The sequence below is a fragment of the Harpegnathos saltator genome, unplaced genomic scaffold, assembly GCF_003227715.2.
Source record: "Harpegnathos saltator strain DR-91 unplaced genomic scaffold, Hsal_v8.6 scaffold594, whole genome shotgun sequence".
NCBI lineage: Eukaryota > Metazoa > Arthropoda > Insecta > Hymenoptera > Formicidae > Harpegnathos > Harpegnathos saltator.
Window position 1 is genome coordinate 782697 of NW_020230420.1, and position 19804 is coordinate 802500.

General features: G+C 47.7%; 1 protein-coding gene across 4 annotated transcripts; it reads right to left on the reverse strand.

Annotated features, from left to right (window-relative positions):
* Positions 1-5090: 5090 nt before the first annotated feature.
* Positions 5091-16503, reverse strand: bdl (borderless). 4 transcript variants are annotated; one of them, XM_011146395.3, is made up of 12 exons: positions 15576-16503; positions 14584-14726; positions 11902-12130; positions 10291-10427; positions 10034-10178; positions 9433-9707; positions 8574-8708; positions 8206-8465; positions 7880-8055; positions 7753-7797; positions 7474-7656; positions 5091-6255 (listed from the first exon to the last, which is right to left on the reverse strand). In XM_011146395.3, the coding sequence occupies exons 1-12, from the start codon at positions 15733-15735 to the stop codon at positions 6032-6034; spliced, it is 2112 nt and encodes a 703-aa protein (XP_011144697.1). In that variant the 5' UTR covers positions 15736-16503; the 3' UTR covers positions 5091-6031. The 4 variants fall into 4 exon arrangements, with proteins under 4 accessions (XP_011144697.1, XP_011144696.1, XP_025159958.1 ...); XM_011146394.3 differs by having other exon boundaries at positions 10291-10457; positions 15576-16500; XM_025304173.1 differs by lacking the exon at positions 11902-12130 and having other exon boundaries at positions 15576-16499.
* Positions 16504-19804: the final 3301 nt, after the last annotated feature.

The following is a 19804-nucleotide window of genomic DNA, read 5'->3' on the forward strand; positions in this document are numbered from 1 at the left end:
CGCGCTCCGACTGTAATGGCATATTTATTGTCCTCCTCCCTCTTTCACACTACTGGTTGCACTTTGTGACTTGACACTGCACTTCTTTCCATTTCTCCGCTATAACTGATTTTCTCGCTTATTCACCGCCTTATTTAATTGATACTCCACTAGTGTATTCTTTGATTTATTAATGTTTAAACTAAAGATAATTTTTCCCTCTGGATTTACTAGTTCTCTCAAGGTCTGCGTATCGAAGGAGAACAAGTATAAGACGTATACGCGACTTGCGACGGCGATTTTTTTGCTGACAGCACCGCGTCCGAGACTGTCGCCGTACGTGACCGAGACGATGGCGGAATGCACTCTCTCGTCACAGTTAGAAAACCTCTGAAGTGCTTGCTCACTGCCTCTCTTTTAACCCCTGTCGCATATCAGTCACCACCTTGCTTATCGGTGCGTGAATAGGCCTCTCCTATCCGTGAATCTTTATCTCGTCCTGTTGATTTATTAATTTTGATTTGACCATTTACGGACGGACGCTAAATCAGTCAACACGCGACCGATTGTTGGAATAATTTTGACAGGAAAGCGTCAATTAATTATTACAATTCTGGCGCGTTATAAAATTGATTTTTACGACGTATTTTACGACGACAACGACAACGGAGACGACAGTATGAAACCATCGAAGAACTTAGATTAGATAGTCAGCTGTGTTAGTGTAACAGCGTGATAAGCGTAATAGAGATAAGATCATGTCTCGTTCGAGAAAGATCAAATGGAAGTGTATTTAGTGTCGCCATATTTATAAGTGAAATTCCAGCTAATAGGCTGAACAGATAATACAAGAGGAAATTTTTGTTAAGAATCGTGATGGAGCTACACTTTACGAAGATCGAGTAGGTTTTATAATTTTACAATTCGTCACTCGTTAACTCGTTGACTCGTTTCATGTTCTCTCCTCGGTAAATTACTTTCCGAAAAGAGTTAACGACGAGTTAAATTCAAACTCAAAAGCAGACATGTGTACTTTTTTTTCATCGATGCGTATCGCCACACTGAGAAATAAAAAATATTTTTCCGGTATGTACTAATGACACACATTTACTTATGCGCATATTCTTACACTGCGGGACGTTCTCTTGAGACCGTGGCATTCTGTGAGAGAGCAATTGTTTATTTTATTTAACCCCTTGCACTGTAATTTAGTCGCAACAGCACGTAGCAAAATCGGTGATAAAGTTACATCTGTAACGCCCAGTCTACATAAATCGCAAGTCGCAAAACGCAAATCGCAGTCGCGGAACCATTGTATTGACCAAAACACGTAAAAATTGAACCACGAGTCTTGTGTTTCTTTCCTATGTCTGGCCCACAAAACATACGATGATGGGTCTTCGTTGTGCTTCTATATTTAGTCCGATATATACGTACCACGAGCCTGACTCGTGTTTCTTATGTTTGGCCCGCAAAGTATATCACGTGTTTCACACGGTATTATAGGAGGTTAAATAAATATGGGGTTAAATAGAATAATTTCAATTCGAGTAATAAGCGTATTATCGCAATATCGACCGAGTAAATATCTCTTATTTCTTCATATATTTTTCCTCTCAAAATAGAAGACGTTACGACACTTTATGCGTCGTTTAAATCGAGTGTTCTCTGATTGATGATTAAGACGGATTTAAGACGCCGGGTTTATCGCTGACGTCATCGACGGAGACGATAATCAGAAATAGGGAGCCGTAAATCAGAACACGAGGCGCATCAATCTACACGGGCAACACGTAATGGGGTTTACACGAAAGCGTAGGCGAGAGGAAGTGTCGAGGAGCCGATACGTTATATCTTGCGTATATAACGCGTAGTTTTATCGGTGCAACGCTCGCTGTTATCCCATTACCGAGAAGCATATTAGATATGCGTTATGTTGCACTGCTATCGATCGTACACGATAACAATTGCAACGAAATTCACCGGCTTCTCGGCCTATCTGGACTCAATTGGATCTTGCCGCCGAGTGTTTTAATTCTCATCGGCTTTCGTTTAACTAATCGTTCTTGGAGGACTGAGCTTTCTTAGCGAGTACCCTGCGACACATAAGGCAGCATTCTCGTCGTCGCGTCGCTCGTGTCTAATCTATTAGATCTGTATTGCTCCGAGTAGCACCGATTTGTAATTTATATGAGACTAGATTATGGAGACTAGATCATTTCTGTATTGAAGAAAACTAAGACCACATCGGTGGACGGGAAAATAATGAATATTGATTCGTACACATATAATCTAATAGATAAGCATCTAATAGATACGCGATGACGTATTAAACGATACGAGTGGCATATTAAAGGATAATAAAAATGAAAATGCGGGTAATTGGTCAATGGAAAATTTTTCGCGGTACTACGTGGAGTCGTCACTTGAGTGACGATGTACATAACCTGCCAATTAATCAATGATCACACCCTTGTGTGCGGTGTATCAATTGCTGCCAGCGTCTGTCTCCCGGATCTGTCTCGCTGACAAACGTTCAGCCACGTTAAAGTCCGCGCTCTCTCAAACACAACGAGATACGCGATTACGGCGGCTTGATGAATGCAGTAATTCCCGCGACTGCCGCGGTCGCGCGCACATGTACATGCGACCTTGCCGTCCCGGCGATCTGTCCTGTGATTTCATGTCGTCGATGTGATCGTATATATTTCGAAATGTAAATCGCGCGAGAGGTATTACAGTCGTCGCGCTTGATAAACATCACGGCCTACAACCGCGGCCGCGGCTTCACCTTCCCGACAGAGACTCGCCTCTGGAAAAGAAGCCATCATCCTTTTGTAGTCGCGACGCCAAGCTATCCACTTATGCAGAAACACTATCTTTCTCGGCCGTGGTAAGAGTTCGACCGCTTACGAAGCCCCGTCGATGCTCTCGTACACTTGCTGGCAAGAGCGCGCCGGTATTTCGTCATGCTCACCTCGCGCGGGCTATATAGACACGTGCACTGACCATAAGCCAATTACCAGATGCGATCTTGTGTCTAAACAATTTAGCCGCCTTTGCTGCCTATCGCGACGTACAGCGCGCGGCGCGGCGCGGCGCCCGTGGCGCAAACAATGTCAGAGCGACGCCCGCGTCGCCGTCAAGTGTCGGCTGAGCCGCACACATGGGCGGCGACAAAAATATCCGCCGCATTTTTAGCAATTAGTCGCGCTGACGTTCGCGCGGGGATTGCTGAATTCACGGACTCGCGGTCGCGCGCGTGTCCTTTGCTGGGTTTCCTCTCACCCACGTTTCCCTCCCTCGATCGTTCCTCTCTCAATTGAGGTATGGACGTAAATTCGTAGTAAAGCGAAAGCCACACGCTTGCGTCCGGTTGTTGAGATCTCAACAGCGAGATTAACAGCGTCTTATCTTCGGGTTATTGGCAGGAATAAGGCCCCTTGCACAATGCCGGGCAATGAGCAAGAGGAATAAAAATTGACCAATCACAATCGACTATTGCAAGAATAATCTATCGTGACTGGTCTATTTTAATTCTTACTGCTTGTTGCCTGGCATTGTGCAAGGGGCTTAAGCTGCGTTATTATTATCGCGACCACCTCTCATAACGCCATCTCTTCAACGTTGTTACGAAAACGAAGTCTGTCGAGTGACGTTGAAAGCACCGATGTGAACTTAGCGCTCAACTTAAAAAAATTTTTTTAATGTTTATATCATAGGTTCGTATCTCGTTTGTACCTGTTTGTACCACATTTTATTTCGTTTGTACCTAAAGGGATAAAAAGTTATGGAAGGGTAAAAAATTGCCGGCGCCCAACATTAAGATATTTAAGACATTAAGAACGGCCAACGCCATTCGAAAGAGCATCGTTCGTACCCGCTTGTACCTCCTTTCAAATCGTTTGTACTTCAAAGGGCTCGGAAGTACAGAATTGTTTAATATCCGGGATATGTATAATGCGATAAATTTTTCAATTTTCAAGATATCTGAAAACACCAACGCCATTCGAAAGAGCACCGTTTGTACCTCAAAGGGCTCGGAAGTACAGGTCTTTCAAAATACGCGCTGAAGGTACTTCCGCCATTTTTCAAGATATCTGAAAACGGCCAACGCCATTCGAAAGAACATTGTTTGTACCCGTTTGTACCTCCTTTCAAATCGTTTGTACCTCAAAGGACTCGAAAGTACAGGTCTTTCAAAATATGCGCTCAAGGTACTTCCGCCATTTTTCGAGATATCTGAAAATGGGCAACGCCATTCGAAAGAGCATCGTTTGTACCCGTTTGCACCTCCTTTCAAATCGTTTGTACCTCAAAAGGCTCGGAAGTACAGAATTGTTTAATATCCGGCATATGTATAATGCGATAAATTTTTCAATTTTCAAGATATTTGAAAACGGCCGACGCCATTCGAAAGAACATCGTTAGTACCCGTTTGTATCGAGTACAAACTATATGTACGATTTGAAAGGAGGTACAAGCAGTTGCAAACGATGCTCTTTCGGATAACGTCGGCCGTTTTCAGATATCTTGAAAATTGAAAAATTTATCGCATTATACATATGCCGGATATTAAACAATTTTGTACTTCCGAGTCTTTTGAGGTACAAACGATTTGAAAGGAGGTACAAACGATACTCTTTCGAATGGCGTTAGCCGTTTTCAGATATCTCGAAAAATGGCGGAAGTACTTTCGGCACGTATTTTGAAAAGCCTGTACTTCCGAACCCTTTGAGGTACAAACGATTTGAAAGGAGGTACAAGCGGGTACAAACGATGCTCTTCCGAATGGCGTTGGCCGTTTTTAAATATCTTAAAGTTGGGCGCTGGCGATTTTTTACCCTTCCATAACTTTTTAACCCTTTAGGTACAAACGAAATAAAATGTGGTACAAACAGGTACAAACGAGATACGAACCTATGATATAAACATTTAAAAAATTTGTTAAAGTTTTGCGCTAATTTCACGTCGGTGTTGAGAGGCGCGTTCGTCGGAGATGCGTCTTATCGACGGATGGACGAGAAACACGCGGGTGAAAGTTCACTTTGGAAGATACGCGGGACGAGCAACGTCGCTAGGACGCATCGACGCGGGGAAAGAAGTGCGCCTTTCTCCTCACTTATTCTTTATTGTTAATTGCAACTATTGCGATGTACAGGTATATATGACAATGCGCGTGTCGTGTCCAATTGAAAGTCAAGTGTGTACAAGTACTAACAAAGGAACGAGAGAGGACGCTCGTGCACAGCGACGCGTACGTACAACTTATTTACAATAGAAAAAGGAAAGACCCAGAGAAACGCGCGGCGTAATCTGCGTGAAAAGCGCATGCACGGTTCCTCTCGACGCGTTCGGCGGTCGACGACCTGTGATTCGCGCATGAAGTCTAGCCGTTTGTAACGTGCAATTACCTAATAAAGCCGTTAAACGACACATAAAGTATGATATAATTAGCGATGCAAGAACACTCGGTAGTAACTTGGATAGAGAGTTCGGTAAATATAAGATCGCTCGCTCGCTGGAGGGGGAGATATCGCCTCTTCAAGCACTCGCGCGTGTTGCCTGACATGTAAATCCCCCCCTTCCATTGGTCTCACCGTCGTCGTTTTATATTTTACGCGACATCCCTGATATTATCTCGTATATCGGATAAATACGTTCTTCTATTTTTCTTCTCTCTTTCTCTCATTTCTTTTTGTATTTTTGTCCACGCTCGTCGAAGTTTCGAAATTATAGGTCTCGTCAAATCTCGATACCTTCTCTTGCTGGGCCACGAGCGTGTCCCGCGACCACTTGATGTTTTTTTTTCTCTTTTTTTCTTTTTACACACGTGATATTAACTTTCATATTATAATAATCCGTTGCTGCTGATCGTACGAGCGACATGAATATTTATAATCAATCGTGAGCTCGTACTACGGTCAACTACTCCTCCTCTCTTGCCCTCTCTCTCTCTCTCTCTCTCTCTCTTTCTCTCTCTCTCTCTCTCTCTCTCTCTCTCTCTCTCTCCGCTTGAGTACATGCACGTATCTCCGATGTGGGTTTTCGGCTACTTCTCGTTAGTCGGCTGGCAGAATCGCTTCCTCGCCCACCACACAGCGGCCAACGCCGCCGCTAAAAAACCTATACCGGCGACGATACCCATAGAAATCGCACGATTGCGGCGGTACGCGGGCACTTCTAAACCGACCCGCTCGCTCGTAGCCACGTCGTCAATGAGGGACACCGCGGCCACCTCGAAAGTATAATAGCTCTCCTCCTCCAGAGTTTTCACTGAAACAATATCGCGCACTGAAGACACGTTGACACATGAAAAGAAGTATAGCAATCTGCAGGGGGAGGTTTCTCCGAATAAGCCATGGTAGTGAACGTGTCGACGGAATAAAAATCAGGATACTAGTAGAGATGTGCGAATCAAGAATTTCTATGTCGAATCGAATCAAATGTCATTTTTTAAATTCGAACTCGAATCGAATCGAATCTTTAAAAAATGTAACATGACTATTAAACATGCAAATAGTGACGGAAGATTTTAATATGGAAAGGAATATTGATGTTGTAATATCATCTTAAAATAAAATATATATTTAAATATTTAAAGTAATTTATAATTAAATTATTAATTATAAGTTAAGTTAATCACAAGTTAAGAGTTCAAACATATAGGCCCAAATGTCTTGTTTTGTAGCTGCTGCACGCAAACGATAATGTAGTCCAGAGCTCGGCAAACTTTGCAACTTTCGGCCGATTTTCGGAAGCTACGCGACTTCTATCCTCCCCTTACCGCGCGGCGGATCCACAGAACTGACGGTCGCGGCTCGCGACCTCAGGACCGTTGAAATCATAAGGCGCATCTATGTGGTTTAAAAAAAAAGCGCGTCGGCAATAGTACCACCTCATGGGTGACGAGGAAACCTATTACATTACCTTCTAATTATAAAAATATAAGAAAAAATATATATATATACTTGTACAAATATATATTTGTACATATTTGTACGAAATATTATACATATAGTTGTATCGATACATTAATCTTTCAGCCTTTGGTGGTGCGTTTGAGGAGCGCATTGTCAACGTTAACACGTTATTCTATCTTTATCGCTCATTACATGTACAAGGATTGAATGACGCGTTAGCGCTGATCGACGCGCTCCCCGAACGCAGTTCTTTAGTAGGCACCACATAGATGCGCCTTATGATCTCAACGGTCCTGAAGTCGCGAGCCGGGACCGTCAGTTGCTGAATCCGCGCCGCGCGGTAAGGGGAGATAGAAGGGGAGATAGCTTCCGAAAATCGGCCGAAAGTTGTAAACTTTGCCGAGCTCTGATGTAGTCGATTCCTATTCGAATTATTCGGATTCGAATCATAAGGATTCGGACTCGAGTCGAATCGAATTACATTAGATTCGGTTCTATTCGAATTCGAATAGTTCGCACATCTCTAAATACGAATGATGCTTGCGATCGCAGGAGTAACGAGATGACTCACCTAAATAATAAGTGTCCGTCGTTTCCGCTCTACCGTACAGTTGCTCCGACGGTCCTCTGAACCACCTGACGGTGTAGAGCCTGACTTGATTCTTGCCGTACTCGGGCGGCTCCCAAGTCACCAGGTAACCCTCGACCGTCGCTTGGACTCTCACGTTGAGCGGCGCTCCCACAATCTCGGTTTCTGAAATAGCATTCGTGTATATTTGGTTTTTCTCTCGCGGTCTTCCGTTCGATCGACGTGGCGAGATCAAGCTTGCCCCGATAGTCGTTCACTTACCTTGCAGGCCGTGGAATTCCGACGCCGAGTTCTCGTCGATGGAACCTGGAAAAGAGATCTCCTGTTAGTTCGGTTATTTCACAGCATTCCCGACCAGCGGCCGCACAGGCACTAGGTGTGACCGTACTCGGCTGCGTGAATATCCGAAGCGTCTTGCTGAACATCCCGTCGCCGTGCTTGTCTTGGCTGAGAACCATGAACTCGTACTCCCGTCCCGAATGGAGATTGCTCACCGTCGCCTCCGTGAGTTTTTTCGAGAGGATCTTTATGGTCCTCCACTCGGACGTGTCCGTGGGCCGGTACCTGCGCGGAAATGTGGCGTATCCTTTTGTGTCCTCGCGTTAAATGGACCTAGCGAGATCCATCGTGCTTTTCGTGCACGACGATCGGCATTTGCTCTCATGTCGCCCTTATCGGACAGACGTCGAGTGTACACCGTGCATGATGCGTTACCATACTGAATACTCCATCCTGGGCCGCACGTATCCGGGCACCCAAGTCAAGGTGACGGCGTTCTTGCTGCTGTTGGCGCTGAGGTTGTACGGCGCCCGCGGCGGGACGTTCAGCACCATCAGCTCCGCGTCCGCGACGACCGTCGCCGCCTCGTTGCTGGCCGCGCATTGGTACAGCCCTCGGTCGTGTTCCTGGATCTTCCTTATCGTCAGATTGCCGCCGATCATGCTGGTTCTCTCGGGCGACAGGGGCGATCCGTCCTTTTGCCGAGAAACACCGTGAATAACATGTATGTTGCACGCGTGGCGCGATCGGCAACGCGCGCGCGATCGGCCGCGATCGGTTAATCGCTAACCGCTACCACGTACTTTATACCACACGATGGTTGGTCGATGCGCGTCGTCGCCGTCCCTGGCGTCGCATGGGATCTCCAAGCTGTCGCCTAGCTTTCGCATGTACAGGTGCTGCGGCGTTATCGTGAACACCGGCGGCCTTTGAACTATCTGTAAATAATCGGCGATATCGAACAACGACCCAGATATACTCTCGCGATTGTCATAGCAATCGCAGGGGAAAACCTTTTGCGACGCTTGCCGTCATATTCGTGGGGAGAAATTCGCCGTATTCAATTCCGATCGTTAAATTTGCGTCATGTGCGACGACGCTGTACATTTTTCTTTTATCTTTTTGTCACGTCGGTGTGATTTTTTTTTTTTTTTTTTTTTTTATTTAATTTCTTGTTACGTGTCGACGCGGCAGCAAGAGCCACTGTCAAGTTTTTAAATGACATTTTGCACACGATCTCTATCGTTCTCAGTGAATTGTAATAATTTTTTTCGCGTCTCTACTTCGTTCTTACTTCGTTGTCCATGTGATAAATATGGAGCGCTCGTAAGAGATGCAAATTTCGCAAGTTGACAATAACGTTGCCGCTAAATTTTCCATACATCTGCGTCTATGGGGAGCACTGAGCGCCGCGCGTCGGCATTGTTTTGAGAAACTAACGCGTGTGTCGCCGAGGGGAAACGTTTGCTCCATTTCTCGCGTCGTTCTCGTCGGCCGTACGGCCCGGAGGATTCGCAATTGGGGAACAAAAGCACGGTTAAGCCGTCGCCGTCGACTGGTCAATGGTCTCAATGCTGACGTGTGTGTTCTCTGTTTTTCTCCCTCCTTGTGCAATCTATGTCGCTCGTTGTGGCGCGACGACGGCGATAGAGCGCTACTCACCACGGTGATCAAAGGGCTGGGCCCTTCGGTGCCTAGCTCGTTGTAGGGCGTACAGCTGTATCTTCCCGAGTGCGTCTCGTCCACTTTGCTGAAATACAGAGATCCGTTTCTCCTGTAGAAGACCCCCTGCACGTTGTAAGGGTCGAAGAGAAATCCGTCCTTCTCCCAGCGTAAGTTCGTCAGCGGCGGATTCGCCCTGAAGTGGCAGTCCAGGAGGGCCGGCTTGCCGTACGGTAGATAGACCTGTCGCTGCGCGTAGATCACTTTCGCCTTATCTGCGGGGAGATCGATTGCTGATCGTGAGAGAGGGAAGACGCGAATTTAAGGCGGCGCATCTGCCGCCTTTCAAAGCCCGCTTGTTTTCGCATCAGCGAATCAGCGACGTGTGTCGGATTAACAGCTGTTCGAAAACAGCACAGAAAAATTAAGTCCTTCGAAGTGAACCTTTGCACGAGTGAAATGTTGCGTACTCTTTTCACCGACGAAGGACGAATTTTTATTATTAATTGTAAAACAGCTCCGCCGGGAATATCCCGGCTCGAGGCCGCAGAGGGTTAATAATCGCGGTCGCAGAGAGCATGCGACACACGACGATGCTCACATTGTACATTTAGAAAGGCCGAGGCGCTCTGCTGGTCTCCAGTCTCTCCTGTTACTACGCAGGTGTACTCCCCGAGGTCGCCCATGGCGGCTGAATTTATGGTTAACGTCCCGTCGCTACCGATGGACGCTCGTTTCATGAGATCCTGCCACGACAACATTAATTCGTTAATTTTTCCCGCGCATCGAGAAACGCGCTGGCAAACGAAATTTCGATGCGCGCGCGATTGGCCGAAGGCGCTCGGAGGCTCCCCTCACCTGTATTTCCGGGATGGGTGTTTTCTCGCGTAGCCAAGTCACTATCGTGTTCTCGCCCTTGGCTACACAGTCGAAACTCACGGGCTCACCCTCCATGGCAGTTTTGTTGACAGGCGGTATCGCTAGGAGAGTATCACCTACAACAGTCGTCGGGAACGGCGACGCACCTGGGTTGAACGATTTAACGAGTCTGCCCAGGATCAGGTTAGTAAGCGGCAGCGGGGTTACGGTATAAAGAGTACACCTTTACTCGTATTAATTATCTTTTGTTGCTCGACATCAGCGGGGGATTAACGGCGTGAGACAGACGATTAGTCATCCGCGTGTTTTAATCCGGCATACGCGTTAATGTAAAACAAGTTAACATTAGTATCGATTAGTGGGTCAGAAACCACCACCACCAGAAGCTACACGCACAATACAATAAATAGCGACGGCTTTCGTGGGAATTATTGTTTCTCGGGGATTCAACGAACGCTTCGTGGAGTCTGCGTATATCCAACATTTAACCTGGGCTATAACCTTCAATTTATTTAGGCACAGAAATAAACGTTCTATGGTAAATTACGAGCGAGTCGGTTGGTCATATTAATGACTCAGCTCTCTCTCTCTCTCTCTCTCTCTCACTTAATTTTATTTCGTGCGATAGAATAAGATTAACCTACAGAACCGCGGAACCCGATCTAGTTGAGCAATGACTCATGAAATAAGACATGTCTTATAATTGATACAGTCGATATATATATATATATATATATATATATACTGTTTTAAATTTTGGAGCAATTATAATTTGCATTTGTTCGAATTCAAACTTTCATAAAAGACTTAGAATATTTGTCTGAATATCTTACGCGAACGCGTTGCTATTTTCAGCGAGTGCAACGAGCGTCAAATTAATGAAGAAGTAGCAAAGTGACCTCCTCATCAAGACGTTTTTTCTGTTTTTTTCTCGCCTTTCAAGTCTTAAGAGGGTCAAGTATGTCAGAGGTGTTTAAATGAGCGATTAAGTTCAACTCATTGTCTACTTGCCAAAAAATTAGGTCACGAATTTCACGGCTGTAAGCTCTCAGTTAGCTTGGACGCCAGGACGACACAGTTTAATCAGGTCAGCTCTTGTTAGTCGGCGACAACTTGCATAATGTATCGGGGAATTGTTATTACACATAAAAAATATACGTTATATTCCATCATTTCTTAAGTAAATCCTGGCAGGTGAGGCGAAACGTTCGGTAGCCGCCAGCCTTCGATGCTCTCCCGCGGATTTCATCAAAATATCAAGGCGTGCAAGAAGATTTACGAATGATTTATCGATTGCTTATCAATTATTTTATCCGTTATTTATCGTTTGATTCTCATACACTTTGCCGGCTACTGGACATTTCGCCTCTACCATTCATATTGCATCCGTCGCTGATCTACATGCTGATGGGTGCGGCGCTCTCCCAGCTCCAAGTTCACGTCATAACGGCAAACAAACTGGTGTAAGTACACACCAGAGAAATTAGTGAAAACACATCTCTCAGTTATTCGACTAGTTTCGGTATTATCACCATTAGTACAACCACCGTGCATGCGGAGAACTGCGTAATGGAATTGTGACTAGCTTACCATCAATGGCGAGGTGGAACCACGTGCCATTGTTCCTGGAGTTGGGCGTCCTGTTAGGGAAGATCACCCTACACTCGTACCAGCCTTGGTCGCTCTCGCGGATATTCGTGAGATTTATACTACCCTGGCCGTACCCACGGTGGCCGATATCGTCCAACAAGTGTATACGACCTTTGTAGTTGTCCTCCAGCGATACGCGCCCGTCGTACCACGAGAACACCGTGCGGCCCTAAGCAATCAGAGTAAGCGAGAAAGCGTCCCGGTGTCGAGAGATCTCGTCCGGCTGCCCTGTGCTGCGTCCGATGTGATCGGATCGCACATGGACGTAACGTTCCCCCGAGGAAGCAACTCTCCGCGCGAGCGAGTTTTCTTCCTCTCCTTCTTTACGCGCACTCGCGGGCGCGGACGCGGGCGCGAGCGCGAGCGCGGGCGAAATTGAGGAAATTACACCGCGTAATCCGATTGCAAGTTGCAACGGCACGGCCATTAATTGGCTCTTCCTTTCGCGGGACGAGCGACTCACGCGTCTCGGCGAAAAAGTGTAACGTTCGTGCGAGAGCACGAACCCGACGAGCAAGCTCGAAGCTTCGCGCGTGCCGCGAGTGCAGGGCGCGGAAAACGGACGGCCAAGGAGAGAGAGAGATTCAGCGACACGTTCCGGTCGGTCGGTCGTCAACTCGCGGCGCGCACCGCATTCTTCTCTCCGCGGCGGCGAACGCACCCGGAATCCCTGAAACGAGGATATCATCGGCGCGACTGGGGCGAGAATGACGCTAATCGCTTCTAATCGCATGACAATGCATTAACAGTGACCCACTGAGGTTGGACCCCTCGTGTCGCAGACTGAACGTGACTAAATATAATGCAGCCTTGCGTCCCGTACTCCAATTACCAGCGACGGACAGACGAAGAGGGAAAGAGCACCTGTTTTGCATACGCATCAGGGACCAATGGGCTCTCGAGCTCTCCACTTGATTTTATACAGCGGCGGCCACGTGCAATTCGTTTCCGTCGCGCGACCATTCAATGTGACATCCGCGAAAGAACAGCCCCGCGCTCACGGGGCCGGATGCGCCGCGCGAGCGCGGCCATTTCGTGCCACGAAAATCTCTCCTGATGATCATTAGGAGATAATTCGCCGGTTGAACGCGCGAGACGCGTCGCGGGGGCTCAGAGAGGAGCTTCCAAGGGAGACGTTCGCTCCACGTACACACTACGATATCTCTTCAGGCGAGTTTCCTGAATCAGGGAGAAATGCACGCACATGTGTTTCTACCCGACGAAGTGACGCCCGAAGAAGCTCCGACCAATCACACACAGTCGACGTCGCCGTGTTTACCAAAGTTCCTCGATTTGGAGTTTGGAAGTTACTCCCGCTTACTACCCTTCGAGGGGGGATGAACGAGACTAAGTCTTGACACTTTAAGATTTAAAGACCCGTGGGATCTGTGAAACTCGAATCGCCAGGCCGATCAAAATTAGCCGCGTAGTTCTCGGGACACCGCGAGTTGTTAACAATCGAGCCAATTGTGGTCGCTTCGGCTAGTTTTTCTCAGCTCGTCGTCTATCGTGACGTCATCGGGACACGTTACCGTATCTTCCGTGCGACGCACCCGATGCTGTTAGTTTCCCCCGCGTGTAATGTGTCCGCGTGAAATCGAGAAGATGTGGAAATCCCATATGCGGGCAGATCCGTTGGTCACGTCCGCGGAATCGGATATATTCGTCAAGTAATCGAATAACGTGCGCCACCTTGAAGCGCTTTTCCTTCGCGCCTCCGCCGGAAGGTACGCGGTGGGTACGCGCCCGTACATACGTTGCCCGTACATACGTCCGTATGCAAATGAAGCGAGTAGCACAGCCTGCCTTGACGCTCTTTAATCGTCAATCAGTCAATCGCACGTCGTCGGGTTACCGTTGTTACCGTGCGGCCTGTTATTAACTACGTTAAATGATTAAAGTGAATCGCGCATTGCGCGTTGCGCGCGCGACCTCGACTTCCGCGTTTCGCTAAATAAATACGCGCCTAGTTACACTCCTTCGCGAGACCCTTTTGCCTGCTTCCGCTCTTCTGTCTGTTCAAGGGCGGACTTGTACTTCCGGAGAAAAATCAGAGAGAGAGAGAGAGAGAGAGAGAGAGGGAGAGGGAGAGAGAGGAGGGAAGTAAAATGCCGAATCGCGAGGACAAATTGTAGCGACTCTTTGTATCTTTCGCCACTTCACGGAGTCTCCCTCTTTCTCCCTCTCTCGGACCGATCAATGTGTCGTATCGGGAATTAATATCACATTGAATATCACGTGCCTAATCGCATGGGAACGGTCTTGCTGCTAGCTGTAATAAATACTCCTGCACAACCGTGTGTGTTCGAGTCAAGGCGAAATCGGCATACGTGCCACGGGAATGTATTACCTCAATCACGCGACGCGCGCGCGCGCTCTGTTATTTTACATATCGTGCGCTGCGTGTTGGTTTCGTCGCAACGACGTTTATTTTACGTTCCCGAGTTCGAGTCGCATCGAGAGGGATAATTTCGGGATAATTTGTAACATTAGAGTTATTTAAATTGTAGAATCAATCGATGGCGCGAACGGCGCCATCCGCTGTCGCGCGCGTGTCTCGCCGCGTTGTTCGTCGAAGGAACGTACAATTACCGGTGGACTCTGATAATCTCGCATACTTACGTTGCGGTTCCATTGGAGGATGTACGGGATCGGCGTCTCGTGCGGAAAATCAAGATCGCAATTAAACACCGCGTACTCTCCCACCCCCGCGGTTAGATAATTCGGTTCCTTATCCTCCTCCAGCATCAAGCCGTAGCTGCATGCTGGAAAAACCGGCGACCGATTTACGACATACATATACATCGCATTTCCGCGGAATCGCCATCGCGATTCTTTCTTTTGTCTCTCTCTTTTTTTCTCTTTTTCGCATCAGCCGTGCCTTTCGAACGCGCGCAGCATTATCGCGCACGAACGACTGCGAGAGAACGACGATGTCGCGTGTAAAGTGATATTACACATTGGGACTAATTTCCGGAGATTGCGTAATTCTCCGCTGGATTATGCGTGACGATCGAGCGCTTTAACAAAATGATGCGTTGTTGTTATCTACACCCCGGCGTGATAAACAGCGACCCCGATGAGTCGCATTCGGGAGGTAAGCGATAACTAAGATGCGGAGGGGGGATGCGCCGATGAATCTCTCGGTGCCGGCGATAATCGACGTGTTGTCAGTCTCGCCGCGAGTGCACTTAAAAAAAAAACTTTCACGGTCAGTCGCGCAAGAATGTATGAAACATGATATTAAAACACGCATATATATATATACACACACACACACACACGCACACGCACACGCACAGGCGCGCGTCGTCTCGCTCGTGGTTTTATGTGGCGATTATTCGGGTAAACAAGATGCTCGTTCATTCAGCGCTTCTCCGGCGGTAATCTCGAATTTAGTCTGCCTCGCCTCGTATACTAAACGACGAATCAGCGAATTGTGCCGGTTATCGTCCGAAATTTATCCCGAGTTTACTCTCCTCGCTCTACGATTCCCGTTCGTGAGATCGAAACGGCCGCTGCCGCTGAAGATACTCTCTCGCGTTTTCGCTCGCGAACGCGCCGTGAGCTCTTCTCTTTTTCTTTTTTACTTTTTTTTCTCACGCTTTCCTAACCTTCGCAGCAGAGGAGGACGGCCAACAGCTTGTAGAGGTATTGCTCGGTGCTGCTCATCCTTGCCTTCCGATCCTGCGTCACGTTACCCTCTTCTTCTTCTTCTTCTTCTTCTTCTTCTTCTTCCTCTGTTTTCTCTCTCGCACTTTGCTTATATCGCATCAACGCGAGCGCGACCGAGCGAGCTACGTCGCGCTAATAGAGAAACGACGATGGACCACACTCCGCGGCGACGACCGACACATCTGTCATCACCCGCACTCATCGAACACCAGCCACCACCTTCGCGAGTCCGATCAGCACGCGTCACTCTGACGCGTGCGAACGACGTAGGTGTACGTTCCGAGCATCCTCGACCTATCTCTCTCCTTCGTCCTCCCTCCGCACTCTGAGCACACGCAACCCCCGGATGTTAGCCGCCGAACGTTATGCAAACTTCCTCGACCGAGCCGCTTCTTCGTTTGCCTATCTCGGGCACGAGCGAGTCACGTCGATGACGCCGCTCGAACACCGTCGGCTCGAGATCGATCAGCGGTGATCGTAGCCTGGTTCGTCGACGCTTCGTCGACGTGTGTCACCTTCGACAGGTCGTTGACATCGGAGAACGCGCACCGAAGGTGCACCAGATGCCTGTTTTGCGATCGGGTACCGCGCGTTCGCTGGAGCCGACGCACAGTTTGATCCGAGACGAGATTGCCGTGTAGCCGAGTGGAGAGTGCCTCCGGAGAGTGCAACGGTAGATCGAGTAATCGCGCTGCCTTGTTCAATCCGAGCGGATACGAAGAGCTAGGAGTAATGAGCACCGCCGGGAGGGGACTGCGAGGGTGGATGGACCGCGACGGGAAGGGGGGTGGTGGCGGGTCGCAGCGTCGCGATTCTGCGTTTACGGGCACGCTCCGGTTAGCGGTGGCATGCGAACTTTGGCACACCCATGGCGACACGAGTGACCGACGCCGCACAAAACGCGCGATTGATCGCGCGATTGATCAGCTCGATCCACGGGATAAAGGGAAGGAACGAGCGAGGAATGTGCGTCGCGAAACGCGCCGCGCCGAGCCGAGCCCCCCTCGAAACGCGTATTTCCGCAGGTTGTGCTGGATATGAGCCGAGCCAACGTGCGTTATCGCGCTATTCGAGATAATCCGACGACTCAATGAAGTTTCGCAACTCGTTTTATGTCTGTTCCAGTCGCGTCTTACGCAACAGTGTTGCTCTTCTAATTTAAGATATTTTTTCTGTTTTCTTGTTTTTTTTTTTTTTCTTTCTTCCGCTCAATTCAGCTCTCAAGTAACTATCTACTGCCCGATACGTGTAGTTATTTAATGCGCGCGAGGTAAAAAAAGGCGAATATGTTTGGGTCGCTTTATTCTGTCTCTCAGACGTGTAATCTGCGGAGTCGCTGCTGGAGCACGCGAAGGGTCGTGTTCTTACAACGGGAACGGAAGAATTAAACAGTATTCAGTCCTACCTTCGGCCGTCGACTCCGCTCTGCTCTTTCATCGCTGTTCTTTCTTGGTCAAAGCTGATTCGAGGGAATTGAGCCCTGCGTGCTGCAGCGTAAGGTACTAAAAAGGCTCGCGAAACTCCATTACGTATATAAACTAGCGATGGGTGATTTCAATGCGATCTTTAGGAAATTAATTTTTGTCGTCCAGAAATAGATTTTTTCAATCGATTCTTTTTCCTGTTGAATTTTTATCCTTAATTCCTTCCTTTCAAACTGACGCCGGTGTGATTTTTACTTTGACGTATACAAGAGTCGATGATCTTCCATGAGAGATCAACGATCGTTTTTCATTTACAAGATTGCGAAAAATGGAAATGACACACTCGTTCGAGACGTGTCGTTTTCATTTAAGCGGATAATACAAATGGTGGTGTTGACGCGATGAAAATTTATCGAACAAGAGAGATTTATCGAAGAAGAGAGAGATTGGGAGATATATATATATATATATGTCTTCTCACGACACGATGGAGCCTTTGAACTTTCTTACTTGCACACCCACGTCGTACAATTGTCGTTTGCTCTTTTAAAACTAAGGTTTCCTCTGGTTTCCGGTTACAACCTGATTACTATTCTTACGCTCATGAAATTGACGACCTCTCTTCTCTTTTTCTGTCCGTTGCATTCGTAGGAGGTAGAAAGAAAAGATAAACGATATGTACTGTCGCGATTGATTTTCTCCGCGAATCACAAACCTCTCCATCTCGCCAAGTACGGCGAACGACACTCTGGAAATAAACCGTATGTATTTTTATTTTCATTCCATCGGGCTATTCGTCGAAAATTGTATCGAGTCGCTTCGGGCATGTACGCGGTACGTACGCGTACGTCACGTCAAAGGATCTTCCCACAACGACGCGACTCACAACGCGAAGTACGCGAAATGCTGACAGGACCTCGGGAAAATATCGCGAATGAAACGGCAAGCTACGACCGAAATAAAAAAAAAAAAAGTGCCTGTCGTGCGGAGAAATCATCGATTTCCGATGAGTTTCGCGCTCGCCGAAGTCGCACGACAGCGACGAAGCTGCAGCTCGGAGCAGCCGCGCGCTCCGCGCGCGCGTGGGTGACCTCAGATTACGTCACATCCGTCCCTTGCCGCATTAGCAGACTGCCCACAGCCTTGTCACGCTGTTGAGATAATGGATCCATTCGCATGGATCACGATTCAGGATTGGACGTGCCCGGGACACTGGAAATAAATGCGTGCATAATGATACCGGTCGTATTATTTCATCGTCGACGCAGAGGAGGGAACGGCTGGTTCCTGGTTCACCTGCCCTGCGTTCGAATCGATCGCAAAATCGACCTGTTGAACGGTCGAATCCGGATAAGGACTCGGTAAGGCCGTGCTTCACGGGCGGCGTGTGACTTCGTATTCGTCACGTTCGCAAATGCGAGTCGTTATCGTCTTCACCGTCGATGCAGAATCAGGCTTATCAGCGTAGTGTAGGAGAATATATCGGGATAATATGTCGATTTCACGTGAAAATATATATAATTTTCTGGAAGGATCGCACCACAAATCGATCACGAGGGACAATTCGTGAGCGACAGGAGCGAAGAAAGTTTCCATGAGGGAAGGGTATCGCTAATCAAATTGTTCCGAAGGATTACTCCATCATCGTGTCATTGATGATCTTTCATTCAGCGAAGCGGAAACAGTGAAAAATGACGCATCTTTGAGACGAAGATTCTCTGTTGCGACAGTCGGCGGGGATCACGTGATCTATGATGCTTTACTAGGACTCGGATTGGTACCTCGTGCATAAAAATAACGTCCACCTTACGAGCAAAGGGAGGAAACGGAGAGAGGAAAGTCTCGACGGCTGATCTTTTCTAACGAAGCGGCGCTCTAGTTTTTGACACGGCGCGACGCGGCGGCGACGACACCGTGATGTACGTTGAGAGAAATCATGGAAATGACGGTCATTTCCAGTAATCAGTGCCGTAGCGTGCCTTGCGCAAATGTACCTTCTTCTGCCAGTCAACGGCGGTTTCGCGAGCAAATTACAGCCGCGTCGTGATTTCACGATCTCGCATATCAGGCGTCAAAATCTATTCCCGCTTAAACGGCTGTCTCGCATCTCACGCGAGAGTCGCTGTTTTTGCTCGGGTCTATTGGAAATATACGATTCTTTTATTATTATTATTATTTCTTGTAAGAAATAGGGGAGAACATACACTCGTCGTGCACGACGAGCGTTCCTTAATGAATCGCTCGCATAAGCGGAGGCGATAATTGCTCTGTGACCCGATTTCCTTGTTCCAACAATGATCCTATTTGCCTTGAGAAGCAATTCAATCCTTCATTATCGCCAGGATATAGAAATCTTTCAGTTAGGCAGGAAGAACGGCGCTGCTGGTAATATCATGTAACAACGTTAGATACGGATCTAACGATGTCACGCCAACTAATGTGGCATTCAGTGTGCCGACATTCATTTCATTTGTACTTGCAACGTTGGATCGCGATAACATATAATTATGGCTGGCATCCGACATCGTCAGTTGGGTTTCTCTTTCTCTCTGTCTGCGTGCACGTACTTGTAGCGCAGTGATGTCGCAAAGTGAGTTGTCTTCAAGTGCGTCTACACTCATCGTGAGATATATCTGTGGAGCCAGGAGGATTTGCAATATGACGTAAAAATATTTAATCGTGTAAGAGTACGTTTAATAACGGAGGAAGGAGCTGATATACCACGAAATATATATATATATATA

Coding starts and splice junctions, on each gene's coding strand:
- bdl (XM_011146394.3), bottom strand. CDS start 15,735: ATGCGATATAAGCAAAGTGCGAGAGAGAAAACAGAGGAAGAAGAAGAA. Junction 8,709..9,432: donor CCAGCCCTTTGATCACCGTG/GTGAGTAGCGCT, acceptor GATTATTTACAG/ATAGTTCAAAGGCCGCCGGT. Junction 7,798..7,879: donor TCGGATATTCACGCAGCCGA/GTACGGTCACAC, acceptor TCTCTTTTCCAG/GTTCCATCGACGAGAACTCG.